This window comes from Aedes aegypti, chromosome 2 (assembly GCF_002204515.2).
Source record: "Aedes aegypti strain LVP_AGWG chromosome 2, AaegL5.0 Primary Assembly, whole genome shotgun sequence".
Classification (NCBI taxonomy): domain Eukaryota; kingdom Metazoa; phylum Arthropoda; class Insecta; order Diptera; family Culicidae; genus Aedes; species Aedes aegypti.
In genome coordinates, this window is record NC_035108.1 from 180,558,807 (window position 1) to 180,575,810 (window position 17,004).

The window sequence follows — 17,004 nt, forward strand, 5'->3', positions numbered from 1 at the left end:
CGGGATTCAAGCGATTCAACTGGATTGACCTGTAGCTGACCGGTAAATATTTCCATCGGTAAATGACAAGTGCAAACACGGGACTGTTGTTTCCATAGAAGAACTGTCAAGGTGCTTCCGAATCAGCTGATTTGAAACGTATCGGGAAAAGGCTTATAATGACTATCAACAGATATTTCAAAGCATGCTTATTTTTAATTCAGTGCATTTGAACAGTTTCCCATCCCCCTGCTATGCTGTCAGTAATCTGACAGCAAAATGTCGCGCACGAGTTTTGACATTTTGCAAATAACAACAGTAGGTCTGTGCCACCAAAAGGGAGTGAAAAAAAAAAACAATTTATCTAAACACAACAAAACTACACCAACCTTTGTATTAATTCTATCATATTTTTTATAAAAATATAATAATCCATCACTATTATGGTAAAATGACGCACTGCTGTATCAAGTATTGTGACACTGACGAAAATGTCGTCAATTGCACCTCTGTTTTCTTCGTTAGGTAAGTGCCATATTAGAAAGCATGAAAATGGTTATCCTAAAATCTGCGTAAACCTTTCAGTTTTCCATCGGACATAATTCTTCGACTGGAGTGGCTAAATGTCCTCAATCAAAACGATGCCTTACTTCTCGATGTAGAGGTAACCGTGGCTACTAGGATTTGCAGTTGTCATTTTTCAGAAGATGCATTCGGGAAGCACCCAGTTCATGGCTATCGATTTCTGCTTCCGACTGCCGTTCCGTCGATATTCCCGGTTCCAGAAGAAACAGAGCCCCATGTCACGGAAGACTCGAATCCCGAACCGAGCCCCTTGCTGCATGATTTTGCAGATGCCAGTGATCTGGTGGATGATGAAAGCAATTTGATTCAACCTTCTGAAATCATCTTTCCGAACGATGTGACCTCTGATGTGTCGGAATTCCTTCCTGTTCCGACCAATATCATGTTGAACGCTTCGAGTAGCAATGAGTTGCATAAACCACCGAAAGCCATAGGAATAGAATATGCTGATGGGAAGTATTACTTCCTCCAGTCGGAAGACGAATCGGAAGATGAGCTAATAGAGCAGGTCAGCAGTTTGGATGGAGAATCGGTGAAGCTTCCAGTGAAGGATGAAATTGACCAGGAAGGTGTCATTTCAACGCTGGAAGACGCGGATACCGAAGAGGTCCTGCTATCATCTGAGAATCAGTTCGAAATGGTGATCTCCGGTGAATTTGATCTGAAGGAGGAATTGGATCCAGAGCTGCAGCATGAAGAAGATTGCGATGCATTGTTTGTAGAAGAGGCCCCAACGGAACTGGGAACGGACAGTTTGATTGAAGAGGCCAGTGTGATAACCACTTCGGAAGCAGCTGAAGTCGCTGGCCCGGAAAGTTTGCTGGACGTTGTGGAAGATGAAAGCTGCCAACAAATGCTTGATGAAGTGGATGACGATTCGCTTATTGAAAAGGATAGCGGAACCATTTACGGATCAGTCGAAGTACTTGACGAAAATTTCCCTACTATCTCGAAGGAGAAACGAGTTGACGTAAGTGCATATATCGATGGAATTATTATCATTTAAAACGTTTTTTCATGTTGAGTCGTTAAACTGTCAGGTCTCTTTTTAGAGACTTGTAGGCAAATTCCAGCGTGTACTTTCTTTGAAGAAAAGAACATTTTATTGCTGGTAGGGTAAGTGTTCCCTTAGTTGTGGGTGTTCCTATAGTTGCGGTAGTGCCGTTTTCACTGATTTTATTGCATTAACCACAGAACCGACACTGCCAATCGACGTGTTGGATTATTGATTCACGGAATAGTTGAAAAGAGCGTTGAAATTGCTTTAAAACTGATGAAATATCACTAAAGTTGCTAAAACTTTACATGCTTGTACCAATAGTTGCGGTAAAGTGTTCCTATAGTGGAGGATCCCATAAGAAATCAACGGATACCGCAACTATAGGAACACAAATTAAAAATATATCGCAACTAAAGGAACAGTATACCAATAGTGGAGGTATTATTTTTCACTGACATGCCGTGGATTACTGCGATGAAATCATTTTTCTCATTATGTCAACGGTCATTACTTCCCGTTAAAACATTAACATGTACATAAGTTGCGCATCTTGAATTTGGGCGTTTAAATGAAGTTCAGTCGTGCTTAGTACCTCCACTATTGGTACATTTACCCTAATGGAAGAAAGTTTCTTCTCTTCAAAATTGTTCGCCGAAATTCACCTATTGGTGTCTATTTTTCTGTTTTGTCCTTTTTCCGGGCTATTTTTTTACGTTTGTTTTCCTTGGTGTGCTATTTTATATCGCCCATTTGATTTCCTTGAGAAATCCTGCTAGAGAGTTCCAATCTGCAGGGCTGGATGCGATCAATTTTAGTTTGTTTGATCAAACTAAAAAACAAACGAGTGTGTAATAGTGCTAAGCAAAATACGTCTTCTCGCTTCGGTGGTAAAATTCAAATGACAGATTTATTCTTTTCACAACCTTAGCCTACTATGATGATCTGTCATTCTTGCTAGCCTACTACATCTCTCCTATGTTTTATAATAATTGAAATAGATTAATAATAAAATGGGCTTGTTCCATTAACATAATTAAATCAATCTTGGATATTTGTAAATAAAATAATCATTCAAGTATTCAGGTTTTCTCTTCTCACGCTTTGATCGATTACTCGATCTCGGTGATAACTCTCCCGATTCTGGATGTTAAATTATCCTCGAAGGGTTTCTGGTCTACTATCGAATTCTCTTCTGATGTGCTCGTTTCTTCTGAATGGATTACTGGAAATTAAACACAGGGTGTCCATTAGGGCGATTCAAATTTTAAAAATGTTTGAGAATCCAATCTCCCATATGCCCCTTATCATCCCTACTATAAAAATAGTGTTCTGTGAAATTTTAAGCTTTCTAGGTGGTGATTTTAAGGTGGCCCAAAGACAATGTTTATATGGAAATTACTATGGAGAAATTTTGAGAAATGTTCCAAACACGCTAGTACTGTCATGTAAGTAGAAACTTATCATCCCATATTGAAAACTCATTCTTCAAACCATAATAAAGGATGTTGCTGAAGAAACAAATCCCTTTTGCGCTGATTTTGTTTGGGATTTTTGGACATGTTGGCAAAGCTATAATCCCATATTTAGCTAAATAATAGCAAACAAACTCATGAATATCTCTTCTGCTATCCGCCGGATTGAATTTCTCTCTTGGGCAAAGTTCTTCTTATGGTTTGAAGAATGAGTTTTTACTATGGTTGTATGATAATAAGTTTGTACTAACATTACAGTACTAGCGTGTTTGGAACATATCTCAAAATTTCTCCCAGGTGAGTTGATTTCACCTGCTTATAAGAAAAAAAAAACGCTTTGAATATACTCAACCTAACATAACCTAAACATATAACGCATTAATCGTGGCAATAGAAGATTGTAACGATTTTTGGCTGAAATTATTAATTATTTTATTTGACATTTGTTCCAATGTTTCAACATTGGATATTCTATACAACTCATTGGTACCTACTATACCAGGGAGGAAGCTACAGAATCATTTTCAAAATTTTATTTTGAATTCTCTGCAGAGCTTTCTTCCTGGAATTACAACATCTAGTCCATATTGGTGCAGCATACAACATGGCTGGCCTGAAAATTTGTTTGAATATCAAAAGCTTGTTATTAAGACAATGTTTTGATTTTCTATTAATAAGGGAATAGAGACATTTTACATATTTATTACATTTGGCTTGAATGCCCTCAATGTGATTTTTGAATGTTAAATTCTTATCTAGCATGAGCCCTAGATACTTAACTTCATCTGATCAATTTATTGGAACTCCTCTCATCGTGACAACATGTCTACTTGAAAGTTTCAAATAAAGAGCTTTGGGTTTATGTGGGAATATTATTAGTTGAGTTTTGGAAGCATTAGGAGAAATCTTCCATTTTTGCAAGTATGAAGACAAATATCCAAACTTTTTTGCAATCGACTAAAGATGACACGCAAGCTTCGTCCTTTGGCGGAGAGGCCTGTGTCATCCGCAAACAAAGATTTTTGACATCCCTGTGGTAACTCAGGTAAGTCAGATGTGAAAATATTGTATAATATTGGTCCCAAAATGCTGCCTTGAGGAACACCAGCTCTTACAGGAAGTCTTTCAGATCTGGAGTTCTAATAATTAACCTGAAGTGTACGATTTGACAGATAACTTTGAATTATTCTAACAATGTATGTTGGAAAATTAAAGTTTTTCAATTTTACAATCAAACCTTCATGCCAAACACTGTCGAATGCTTTTTCTATGTCTAGAAGAGCAAGACCAGTAGAGTAGCCTTCAGATTTGTTGGAACGGATCAAATTTGTTACACGTAAAAGTTGATGAGTGGTCGAATGTCCATGGCGGAATCCGAATTGTTCATTGGCAAAAATTGAATTTCGTTGATGTGGGCCATCATTATGTTCAAAATAACCTTTTCAAAAAGTTTACTGATGGAGGAAACCAAACTGATTGGACGATAGCTAGAAGCTTCTGCAGGATTTTTGTCTGGTTTTAAAATTGGAACAAGCTTAGCATTTTTCCATTTGCCAGGAAAATATGCTAATTGAAAACATTTGTTAAATATATCAACTAAAAATGATAAGCTACTTTCTGGAAGTTTCTTGATGAGGATGTAGAAAATTCCATCATCGCCAGGAGCTTTCATATTTTTGATATTTTTAATAATAGTTCTCACTTCTTCCAAATCAGTCTCCCAGGCATTTTCGAAAATGTTCTCTTGATTGAGAATATTTTCGAACTCCTGAGTAACTTGATTTTCAATTGGACTAGTAAGTCCTAAATTAAAATTGTGCGCACTTTTAAACTGCATAGCAAGTTTTTGAGCTTTTTCGCAATTAGTTAGTAATAATTTGTTTTCCTCTTTCAATGCCGGTATTGGCTTCTGAGGTTGTTTCAAGATTTTAGATAATTTCCAAAAGGGCTTAGAGCCAGGGTCCAATTGAGAATTTTATTTTTAAAATTTTTGTTTCTTAAATCTGCAAAACGTTTCTTGATTTCTTTCTGCAAATCCTGCCATATAATTTTCATAGCAGGATCACGAGTGCGTTGAAATTGCCTTCTCCTCACTTTTTTAAGACGGATCAAGAGTTTAAGATCATCGTCTATAATCACGGATTCAAATTTTGTCAAAGTCACATTTTGGAATTGCAATGTTTCTGGCTTCAACAATGGCATTTGTTAAAGTTCCAAGAGCATTGTCAATATCAAGTTTTGTTTGTAAAGGAATATTAACATTAAGATCAGAGTCAATAAATGTTTCATATATATTCCAGTCGGCTCGAAAATAATTGAAAGTGGAGCTGATAGGATTGAGAATCGGTTCATGGGATATTTGAAATGTAACAGGGATATGATCAGAATCAAAATCAGCATGAGTAATCAGTTGGCTACAAAGGTGACTAGAGTCGGTTAAGACCAAATCAATCGTAGATGGATTTCTAGAAGAGGAAAAACATGTGGGGCTATCCGGGTATTGAATTGAGAAATATCCTGAAGAGCACTCATCAAATAAAATTCTGCCGTTGGAATTACTTTGAGAATTATTCCATGACCGATGTTTGGCATTGAAGTCACCAATGACAAAAAAAAAATTGATTTATTGCGCGTCAATTTTCGCAAGTCAGTTTGGAGCAAATTAACTTGCTGTCCAGAGCATTGAAAAGGCAAATAGGCTGCTATGAAAGTATATTTACCAAGTTGTGTTTCAACTGAAACACCTAAAGTTTCAAAAACAGCAGATTTACCGTGGATAGATACATTCGAAATTAAAAGATTCGAACGGCTACCCGACGGATTAAAATTAGTTTGTGAATGAGCATGATTATGATCTTCCTGATGGGTATGATTCCTAATCAAGCGATCGTTAACTGAAAAATGAGTATTGTTCGATACTCTAGCAGGCAAATTCCGGAAACGACCGTTATCGTAACGGATATTATCTTTCATCTGCCTGGTACGAGCCTCAACGACTCTTTTGCGTGAAGGACAATCCCAAAAATTTGATTTATGATTAGATTAGAGCATATGAACTTGGTGGTATCTTCCTTCACTGGACTGACGTCCTTGGCGTGAGAAGAACCTCGGCAAATCATGCATTAAGTATCCATGCGACAATTGTTTGTACCATGACCCCACTTTTGGCACCGACGGCACTGAGTGGGGTTCTGGTATTTTCCTCCAGGTTTTTGAAAATGTTCCCATGTCACACGGACATCGAACAAAAGTTTTGCTTTTTCTATAGCTTCAATATTATTTAGTTCTTTTTTGTTAAAGTGAACTAAATAATATTCTTGAGAAAGCCCTTTCCAAACAATGCCAGATTGGGTTCTCTTTTTCATAATGCTTACTTGGACTGGGGAAATCCAAGTAAATCATTTATTCCATTTTTGATCTCTTCGGGTGACTTATAGTCACTTGAGAGACCTTTCAAAACGATTTTAAACAAACGTTCAGTTTTGTCGTCATAAGTAAACAAATTGTGCTTCTTCTCTTCAAGATGTTTGAGAAGAAGTTCGCAATCTTTAAAAGTTTGCGGCAAAACGCGACAATCTCCTTTCTTTGCGATTTGGAAGGTAACCTTGATTCTTCTAATGCAGTTCAAGATCTCCTGCCTAAATACCCCAAATTCGGAACAACTGACCACGATAGGCGACACTCTTTGCTTCCTCACTTGAATCAAAGAGCCTGGGCTAGAGACTGCTACAATTTGGTGCTCGGGAAATTTGTCTAGAGCATCGAACTGATTGCTCATTTCGATACAATTATTCATTTCATCCTTGGAAGAAAGTTCGCATTTCGGGGAAGCGTCGTTTCTTCCATTCTTTCCACGTTTAGTAACAGTTTTAAATCCCACTTGTGAATTCAGAGATCCACCCTTCCTTTTGTTTGTTGTTGATACCATGTTTAGTGAATAAACGAAAGAAGACGTGACCTTCGAGAGTTTTTTTTCCCGAGACTTCTCAGCTTAGTGTTCTTATACACTTCCACAGTTATTAACTGAGAGTTTTCTGTGCCAATTGATCATTTTTGCATGTGTATATCGTGTGGCAGGTACGAAGATACTTTATGCCATGAGAAGTCGATTCCTTTACGAATAGATCCTCGGTCGGTAGGTATCGAACCCATGACCCTCAGCTTGGTCTTGCTGAATAGCTGCGCGTTTACCGCTACGGCTATCTGAGCCCCCTTCATAAACTTTTTCAATTATACCTTGACTTTCTAATTCTTTTAATTTTAGTAGAGTAATCTCTTCCAAAGGTATCGGTATACGCCTATACGCCTGTTTTACATGTGTTACCGTTCGGTGTATTTTGATTGAAGCACACATATCTAATTTTGGAAGTTCCATAATTTAATCCATTTTTGATGTATGTAACACAAACAAACAGACGTGAGTAGTGTGTGATCCTTTGACTGCGACGCTTGCTCCTGCGGGGCGGGTGATGCGGTCAGGATCGAACGTGTTACGCGTGGAGTGCAGTGAAAAAGTGTATAGTATTTTACGGAAACCCCAGTGCGGCGACGAAGAAAAACTGCTTCACAAAAAAAATGGTAAAATCGTTCTTTATTATTGTTTACTTTACTCACTTATTACCAATTCAAACTAAATACGTGCCAGGGTCGAAAATATAATTTTCGATTCGGGAAGTGTAAAAACATTGCATATATCCATTTGATATCTGGATGTTTTTATGCGGGGCTTACTGTAAATGAAAATGACCTCAGAATGTGTGTGTATTTACTACCATTCTTGAAATGGGTCGTTGGAATTTCAGTAGAGCTATCACCTTTCATCTCCTGGGCTAAAATTGTATGCAGATATAAAGATATCGAAGGGTATCATTAAATACATGCATACAATTTTCTTCCATAAAAGCACTGCCGGCCAGTGGGAGGTGGATTGTATCACACACACACACACACACACACACACCCACACACACACACACATGTAACACAAACAAACAGACGTAACACTTAGAACAAATCGCGATCAAAATCATAGTCACGAGGACATGTACGCCCAATGCTATAAATAGTGTATTTTTGGTCGACGGGCCAACAGATGGCGGTAGTGTGTAAACGTCAAACGCGAACAAAAACAATGCACAGCCACTTCAGATTACCGACCCCTGTAAAATTTTACTGGGTTTTGGAACTACGGTTTTTTCGGTAATTTTTACGATTACCGAAAAAACCCTGTAATCCAAAATATGTTTTGATTGATGGAAATAACTTACTTAGTCAGTAAAATTGTTGAGCGTTTTTACTGGCTTTCCAGTTTGCCATGCTTCATGCTTTGCTTCTCCGGATACTGTTTTTTTCAGAAATCAATACAAATTAAAACCCAATCGACATGCATTTTTCGTACGAATAAACATCTACGGTACACACTAAGATTAAATTACTGGGGTCGGTAAAATTTTACTGGGTTTTGGAACTACCGAAAAAGTCAGTGAGTGTGGCAGGGCACTTCAAAATTCCTGAACTTGATGTTTCACTGATTCGTAAGTTCGACCAATGGACCGATGCACGAGTTCACTATTTGACGTTTGAGTGAATTCGGCACCGCTCAAACGTCAAATTAGTAAACGCACTGGTTCCATCTTGGCGCGGTAAATGGCTGGGCATGGCGTACCATTGGTACCTCGCGTACCTGCAGGAATAAAATAGACCCCTTTGTGCGGTCCTTAGCCTCTTGCCCAGCAACGCCTATCCCTACCTCCTCGTGGTACTGGCCGGGGTACGAGTAACCTTGGGGAAGATCGGGTAACCAACCCCCGGTGGGAACTTTGGTCGTATGCTGACAGGGAAGGGGGGGTTTGCTTTTGCAAACCTGGAGCGTCTGTACTCCACGTTAGGAGCGGCTCACAACAGCGTCTGTTCCCCATGTCAGGGGCGGCTGATCATCGTCCGAGTGCCAGAGAAGGACTCTAAGCTAAACTGCGCACTATGGCCCTCCGAACATTTAGGGGGAATGGTCCTCCGGAAATCTAGGGGGTTGGTGTCAGGCCCTGCGAGCCAGCCGTAAAAACACATCAGCACAGGAACGTCAACGAGAGAATACGGACCGGAACAATCGGCAAAGACCACAGCGACGAAAATGGACTAGCGATTGGAAACTCGGTACGTGGAACTGCAAATCTCTCAACTTCATTGGAAGTACTCGCATACTCTCCGATGTACTGAAGACCCGCGGTTTCGACATCGTAGCGCTGCAGGAGGTATGCTGGACAGGAGCATTGGTGCGAACGTTTAGAGGTAATCATACCATCTACCAGAGCTGCGGCAACACACGCGAGCTGGGAACAGCTTTTATAGTGATGGGTGATATGCAAAGGCGCGTGATCGGGTGGTGGCCGATCAATGAACGAATGTGCAAGTTAAGAATCAAAGGCCGATTCTTTAACTTCAGCATAATCAACGTGCATAGCCCACACTCCGGAAGCACTGATGATGACAAGGACGCATTTTACGCGCAGCTCGAACGCGAGTACGACCGCTGCCCAAGCCACGACGTCAAGATCATCATAGGAGATTTGAATGCTCAGGTTGGCCAGGAGGAGGAGTTCAGACCGACGATTGGAAAGTTCAGCGCCCACCGGCTGACGAACGAGAACGGCCTACGACTGATAGATTTTGCCGCCTCCAAGAACATGGCCATTCGTAGCACCTATTTCCAGCACAGCCTCCCGTATCGGTACACCTGGAGATCACCTCAGCAGACAGAATCGCAAATCGACCACGTTTTGATCGATGGACGGCACTTCTCCGACATAACCGACGTCAGAACCTATCGTGGCGCCAACATTGACTCCGACCACTACCTGGTGATGGTGAAACTGCGCCCAAAACTATCCGTCATCAACAATGTACGGTACCGACGCCCGCCCCGGTACAATCTCGAGCGGCTGAAACAACCGGATGTCGCCAATGCGTACGCGCAGCATCTTGAGGCAGCGTTGCCGGATGAGGGCGAGCTCGATAGGGCCCCTCTTGAGGACTGCTGGAGGACAGTCAAAGCAGCCATTAACGACGCTGCCGAAAGCGTTGTCGGATATGTGGAACGGAGCTCAAGAAACGATTGGTTCGACGAGGAGTGCCAAGAGGTTTTAGAGGAGAAGAATGCAGCGCGGGCTGCAATGCTGCAGCATGGTACGCGGCAAAACGTGGAACGATACAGACTGAAGCGGAAACAGCAAACCCGCCTATTCCGGGACAAAAAGCGCCGCCTGGAAGAGGTGGAGTGCCAAGAGATGGAGTTGCTGTACCGTTCTCAAGAAACGCGGAAGTTCTATCAGAAGCTCAACACATCCCGCAAAGGCTTCGTGCCGCGAGCTGAGATGTGCCGGGATAAGGATGGGAGCATCTTGACGGACGGACGCGAGGTGATCGAAAGGTGGAAGCAGCACTACGATGAACACCTGAATGGCGCAGAGAACACAGGCACAGAAGGTCAGGACAGCGAAGGCGATGGCTACGTCAGCACAGCGGATAGCGGAAATCAACCAGCTCCCACGATGGGGGAAGTTAAGGATGCCATTCAACAGCTCAAGAACAACAAAGCCGCTGGCAAGGATGGTATCGGAGCCGAACTCATCAAGATGGGCCCGGACAGGTTGGCCGCTTGTCTGCATCGGCTGATAGTCAGAATCTGGGAAACGGAACAGCTACCGGAGGAGTGGAAGCAAGGCGTTATATGCCCTATCTACAAAAAGGGCGACAAACTGGAGTGTGAAAATTATCGTGCAATCACCATCCTAAACGCCGCCTATAAAGTGCTATCCCAGATTCTCTTCCGTCGTCTATCACCTATAGCAAACGAGTTCGTGGGAAGTTATCAGGCAGGTTTCATCGACGGCCGCTCGACAACGGACCAGATCTTTTCCGTGCGGCAAATCCTCCAGAAATGCCGTGAGTACCAGGTCCCTACGCACCATTTGTTCATCGATTTCAAGGCGGCATACGATAGTATCGACCGCATAGAGCTATGGAAAATCATGGACGAGAACAGCTTTCCCGGGAAGCTCACAAGATTGATCAGAGCAACGATGGACGGTGTGCAAAACTGCGTGAAGATCTCGGGCGAACACTCCAGTTCGTTCGAGTCTCGGCGGGGACTACGACAGGGCGATGGACTTTCGTGCCTGTTGTTCAATATTGCGCTTGAAGGTGTCATGCGGAGAGCCGGACTTAACAGTCGAGGTACGATTTTCACGAGATCCGGACAATTTGTTTGCTTCGCGGACGACATGGATATTATTGGGAGAAAATTTGAAACGGTGGCAGATTTGTTCACCCGCCTGAAAAGCGAATCAACAAGAGTCGGGCTAATGGTGAATGCGTCGAAAACAAAGTACATGCTGGTTGGCGGAACTGAGCGCGACAGGACCCGCCTAGGAAGCAGTGTTACGATAGACGGGGATACCTTCGAGGTGGTGGACGAGTTCGTCTACCTCGGATCCTTGTTGACGGCTGACAACAATGTTAGTCGGGAAATACGAAGGCGCATCATCAGCGGAAGTCGTGCCTACTATGGGCTCCAGAAGAAACTGCGGTCAAGAAAGATTCACCCCCGCACCAAATGCACGATGTACAAAACGCTCATAAGACCGGTAGTCCTCTATGGGCATGAGGCGTGGACTATGCTTGAGGAGGACTTGCAAGCTCTTGGGGTTTTCGAACGCCGAGTGCTAAGGACGATCTTCGGTGGCGTGCAGGAGAACGGCGTGTGGCGGCGAAGGATGAACCACGAGCTCGCTCAACTCTACGGCGAACCCAGTATCGTGAAGGTAGCTAAAGCTGGAAGGATACGCTGGGCAGGGCATGTTGCAAGAATGCCGGACAACAACCCTGTAAAGATGGTGTTCGCCACGAATCCGGTCGGAACAAGAAGGCGTGGGGCGCAGCGAGCTAGGTGGATTGATCAGGTACACCAGGACCTGGAGAGCGTGGGTCACAGGCGAGGATGGAGAGAAGCGGCCATGAACCGAGGGAATTGGCGAAATATTGTTGGCGAGGCTTTATCAAGATAATTGATGTAAAGCCAAATAAGTAAGTAAGTATTGGTCCATCTTCAGCATTTCTTTCAGCGATGTATCAGACTCAAGATATTTAGCTCTGAGCTCGTCGTCTTCCTTCGTAGCAAAAACGATTTGGTCCATCATCATTCCCTCGATTTGCTCACCGAAACCGTACAGTAACGCTTGAGATCCTAAACGCATCGTGAACTGATCCAACGTCTCATGAGGATTGAATTAGAGTTGTCGAAATCTACATCTTTCGTAACGCAATGACATTCGGGGAGCTTAATAGTTGTCCAGGATTTCCATGGCCGCCCGGTAAGAATTATCGAGCAAACAACCTTCATCCGTGCTAAAATTTTGGGCAATCTTCCTAACATCTGATCCACCGAAACACATCAGTGCACGATACATCTCTTCATGATCATCGATTCCCTTTAATGCCAAGTACGAGACGAACTGATCGCATCGTGAACTGATCCAACGTCTCATGAGGATTGAATTAGAGTTGTCGAAATCTACATCTTTCGTAACACAATGACATTCGGGGAGCTTAAGGTGAAGATGCATCGAAGCCAAACCTTAAATTTTCAAGAGCACAAATCTAGAGAACCTGACAACCGATCGCGCTGAAAATTAAATCGATTGGTCATCCCCAGCGAGTGACCAGTGAGTAAGGTTTTCAGCACAAATGGTTGTCTGGTTATCTAGATTTGTGCTTTTGAATATTCGAGGTTTGGCTCCGATGCACCTTCATCTTAATAGTTGTCCAGGATTTCCATGGCCGCCCTGTAAGAATTATCGAGCAAACAACCTCTATCCGTGCTAAAATTTTGGGCAATCTTCCTAACATCTGATCCACCGAAACACATCAGTGCACGATACATCTCTTCATGAACATCGATTCCCTTTAATGCCAAGTACGAGACGAACTGATCTCTCCGGTTTGAAAATAATAAGGGTTTATTCACAAATTTCATAACGCCAAAAATGGCCATTTTCGACACCCACCCACCCCCTCGTAACACTTTTTGTATGAATATTCTATAAATTTTGTATGAGTCGTAACATCACGAGGACACCCACCCACCCGCTTCGGCGTTATGAAATTTGTGAATGGGCCCTAACAATCGAGTGAGCATTGATTTGGCTTTGTCAGATTTGATTATGGTTTTCTTTCAACAGTTACCATGGAGACCAGTGAAAATTTCCAAACAACATCTATCTGACGGACTAGAATCATTCAAGGATTCCCTTCGTCTTCTTTCTCTGCGGACTTAAATTCGTAATTTTCTTCGCTTGTGTACCAGGTATACAAACTGGATTTCTCGCTACGTTGTCCTGGATTTATTTGCGGACTGCAATTCTGCATACCCTACGCCGGTGGACCAGGTATACGAGCTGGAATAATTAATTCCCTTCGTTGTCCTGGGTTTCAATTGTGGACTGGAATTCTGCATTCCCTACGCTAGTAGACCAGGTATATGGACTGGAACTATTTATTCGCTTCGTTATCCTGAGTTTCATTTGCGGACTGGCATTCAACATTCCCTGCGCTGACGAACCGAGTTCACGGTCCAGAATCATGATCGGTACATGCTGCTGAGCGATTTCATATTTAGAAATATCCAACGGGAACATCACAAAAAAAAAAACACATTTATAGTTACCGTAGCCATTTTTCCGCCAGCGGTTGATTCTTGGGTTTCGGAATGTGTAAATACTGGTGCTCTTATTATTATAATAAACAATACCGGCACCGGCTGCGTCCGAATGCAGGTCAATTTGGGAATGGGAGGGAAATGTTGACGTGTTACTTGCTTTACAGAAGCCGAGGAGTCCTCTGCACTTCCACAAGAAAACACTGGGAGTGTGGATATGGGAAAGGATTCGTTTTGGTAAACGATAAATATATAATTCGAAATGAATACGTGAGCATATACACGAATGACCGCACTATCCAAACCAGACACGATACTGATTTCGTCGCTCGCTCGACAAGAGCATACAACAGGTTCAACGTATCAAATTCTACTGACGCGTTTTTTTGTTTTTCACCGGCGCATTTCGTTTTTTCTTCCGCGCAACGCGAACCGGACACAATGGATCCGGATTCCGTCGCTCACCCACAAGGAGCATGCAACAGATTCAACGGATCCAACACTACTGACGCGTTTGTTTTTCTTTTCACCGGCACACTTCGTTTTTTCTTCCGCGCAGCGCAAACTGGACACAATTGATCCGGATTCCGTCGCTCGCCCACAAGGAGCATGCAACAGATTCAGCGGATCCAACACTACTGACGCGTTTGTTTTTTTTTCACCGGCACACTTCGTTTTTTCTTCCGCGCAGCGCAAACTGGACACAATGGATCCGGATTCCGTCGCTCGCTCACAAGGAGCATGCAACCGATTCAGCGGATCCAACACTACTGACGAGTATGTTTTTCTTTTCACCTGCACACTTCGTTTTTTCTTCCGCGCAGCGCAAACTGAACACAATGGATCCGGATTCCGTCGCTCGCCCACAAGGAGCATGCAACAGATTCAACGGATCCAACACTATTGACGCGTTTATTTTTTTTTCACCGGCACACTTTGTTTTTTCTTTCGCGATAAATTTGTTACATTCTTAGAATGATAAAGGAAGACTTAAATTTTCCATTCCAGAAACATTTTTGTACGTACTGTAACAAAGGATTTCAATACGAAAGTGCTCTCAAAAAACATTTGTTAGTTCACACCGGACTGAAGCCCCATGTTTGTGAAGATTGTGGAAAAAGGTAGCGTAAATATATAAATTGTAATTCATACTGCCCGATTTCTAATGCTATGGCTATATTTCAGCTTTTCCCAAAAAATCAATCTTTCGATACATCGGCGGATGCACACGGGAGAAATGCCGGTGAAAAAGTATAGTTGTTCCGTTTGCGACAAAAAGTGCATCCGATTGAGCGAGTTAAAAATTCACCTTAAAACCCATTGGAAGAAACTACCCCATGCATGTACGCTTTGCACGGAACGTTTTGCCGAAATTACCAACTATTATGAACACATCAAATCGCAGCACAAAACTGAAATATCCCTCCAGGAGTACATCGATATGATAGCCCAGAATGAAAACGCTGAGCTGATAGTGCAAGGCGATGAGGAAACGATAACCGTCGACGATGGGCTGTATCGCTGTATGGTGTGTCTTAAAACGTTCAAAACTGAAAAGCTGTTGAAAAAGCACAAACGAAAGCTTCATCCCAAGGTATTTGTCTGTGCCAGTTGCCCGAAGCAGTTTCTCTACAAAAGTTTGCTGGATAAACATGCTCGCGTTCATACTCAGGAAAAACCTTTCAAATGCCCACAGTGTAATACTTCCTTTTCTCAAAAAGTAAGTAGAATTATTTTATTTTCATTTCAGTTATACCAGCAATAGAGTGTCTTAGGAAAAGAAAAGTTCGAGATGCCATGGATTTTTAACCCTAGAACGAAAGATATGCTTATTAATACAACATTCATTACACACTACATTTCTTCTCATCCCAATTGACTGTAAGGACTTGGCCGGCACCGTTATTGATCAATAATATAAGAGATGCTAAAATTTGCACTTCGATAGTAAGTGAAAAGTCCTATCCCTTATTCATTTGGATCGAAGTGCAATTCTTCCAAGTTCCGATCAATCACGGAGTAGCAACCATTGACATCTGAGATTCATAACTGAATTGGATGATTTTTGTTCAATATACTGTGGATGCATCATATTACTTCAATGTCATTCAAAATGAGGAATATGAACTATTGTAAGCGTTTGAATTACAAATCATTCAATGTAGGACTGGAGTTTTTGTTCAGTGTATGCTAATATGACCCCGTCATATTTTTATATTTTTCGTTCTAGGGTTGGAGCATAGAATGCAATGAACATGTTTTCACGGGAATGTTCTTGATTTTGATAAAGAAATACTTTTGCCCCCTTAAGCAACATGACTTTTCGGACTTTGGTATTTGCTGGGACACCCTAACCAGCAACAATTCTTTCCTTAATAGGTCAATTTAGAGGTGCACCTCGGCAAGAAACACAACATTCATGTGCGGAGTGTGCAGCCCAAAATGTTTATCTGTGAATATTGCCAAAAATCCTTCGACCGGCCATCCACGTTACAAATTCACATTCGGACGCATACCAAGGAACGACCGTTCGCTTGTATGGAATGTACAAAATCGTTCACGTCGAACAGTGCACTGGCAATGCATATCAAAACCAACCATCGGGGAGAATCAAGTGAGAATCGTCTGTCCATCTGAAAAAGAGATTATTAATTGCCTACTTTCATGTTCGTTTTTCAGTCCTGCTGCAATCGATTCAACGACATTCAGCCATAAACGCAGAGAGTATTATCCTGGAGGAACAAAGCACTATGTCTGAGATAATTGAAGATGTAGAGGACGATGATGTCAAATTCATACAATATTCGATAGAGTTTGTGAATTCCGATGAAAGAAGGGAGCTTCTGTAAAAGAAAGTATGTGTGTACATATACGCTTATGAATATTTGTAAAAACATAGAGCAACAGGTACCTTTTTAAACACATTTTTACACTATTTGTTTTGTGAAACTCCATTTCGAAAATCTTGGCTTTAGATGTTTTATAGATCATTATGATTTTCATTGTCAGTTGAATCATCGAATAGATGATTTCTTACGTATCAACATTAGGAGGTCAATATGTTATTGTTACATCCTACTTGCGCACGCCTAGCGCAATCGAAATAGTAAATAGTTTACGGAACAAGTTGCAGAATGATGATTTTTACATCACGAGTCGTAAATTTATACTACGAGGCTTGCCGAGTTTGTTGCTGAATTTTTTGTTAAGGGTACCACATGAGGTTAACAAGTTGTTTTCATGATATTTTATTTAAT

General features: G+C 41.8%; 1 protein-coding gene across 2 annotated transcripts; it reads left to right on the top strand.

Moving 5' to 3' along the window:
* The first annotated feature begins 289 nt into the window (after positions 1 to 289).
* Positions 290 to 16,671, top strand: LOC5572110 (zinc finger protein 33A). 2 transcript variants are annotated; one of them, XM_021843327.1, is made up of 6 exons: positions 294 to 504; positions 565 to 1,534; positions 14,756 to 14,868; positions 14,933 to 15,467; positions 16,127 to 16,361; positions 16,427 to 16,671. In XM_021843327.1, the coding sequence occupies exons 1-6, from the start codon at positions 431 to 433 to the stop codon at positions 16,594 to 16,596; spliced, it is 2,097 nt and encodes a 698-aa protein (XP_021699019.1). In that variant the 5' UTR covers positions 294 to 430; the 3' UTR covers positions 16,597 to 16,671. The 2 variants fall into 2 exon arrangements, with proteins under 2 accessions (XP_021699020.1, XP_021699019.1); XM_021843328.1 differs by lacking the exon at positions 16,427 to 16,671 and having other exon boundaries at positions 290 to 504; positions 15,978 to 16,265.
* The last annotated feature ends 333 nt before the right edge of the window (positions 16,672 to 17,004 follow it).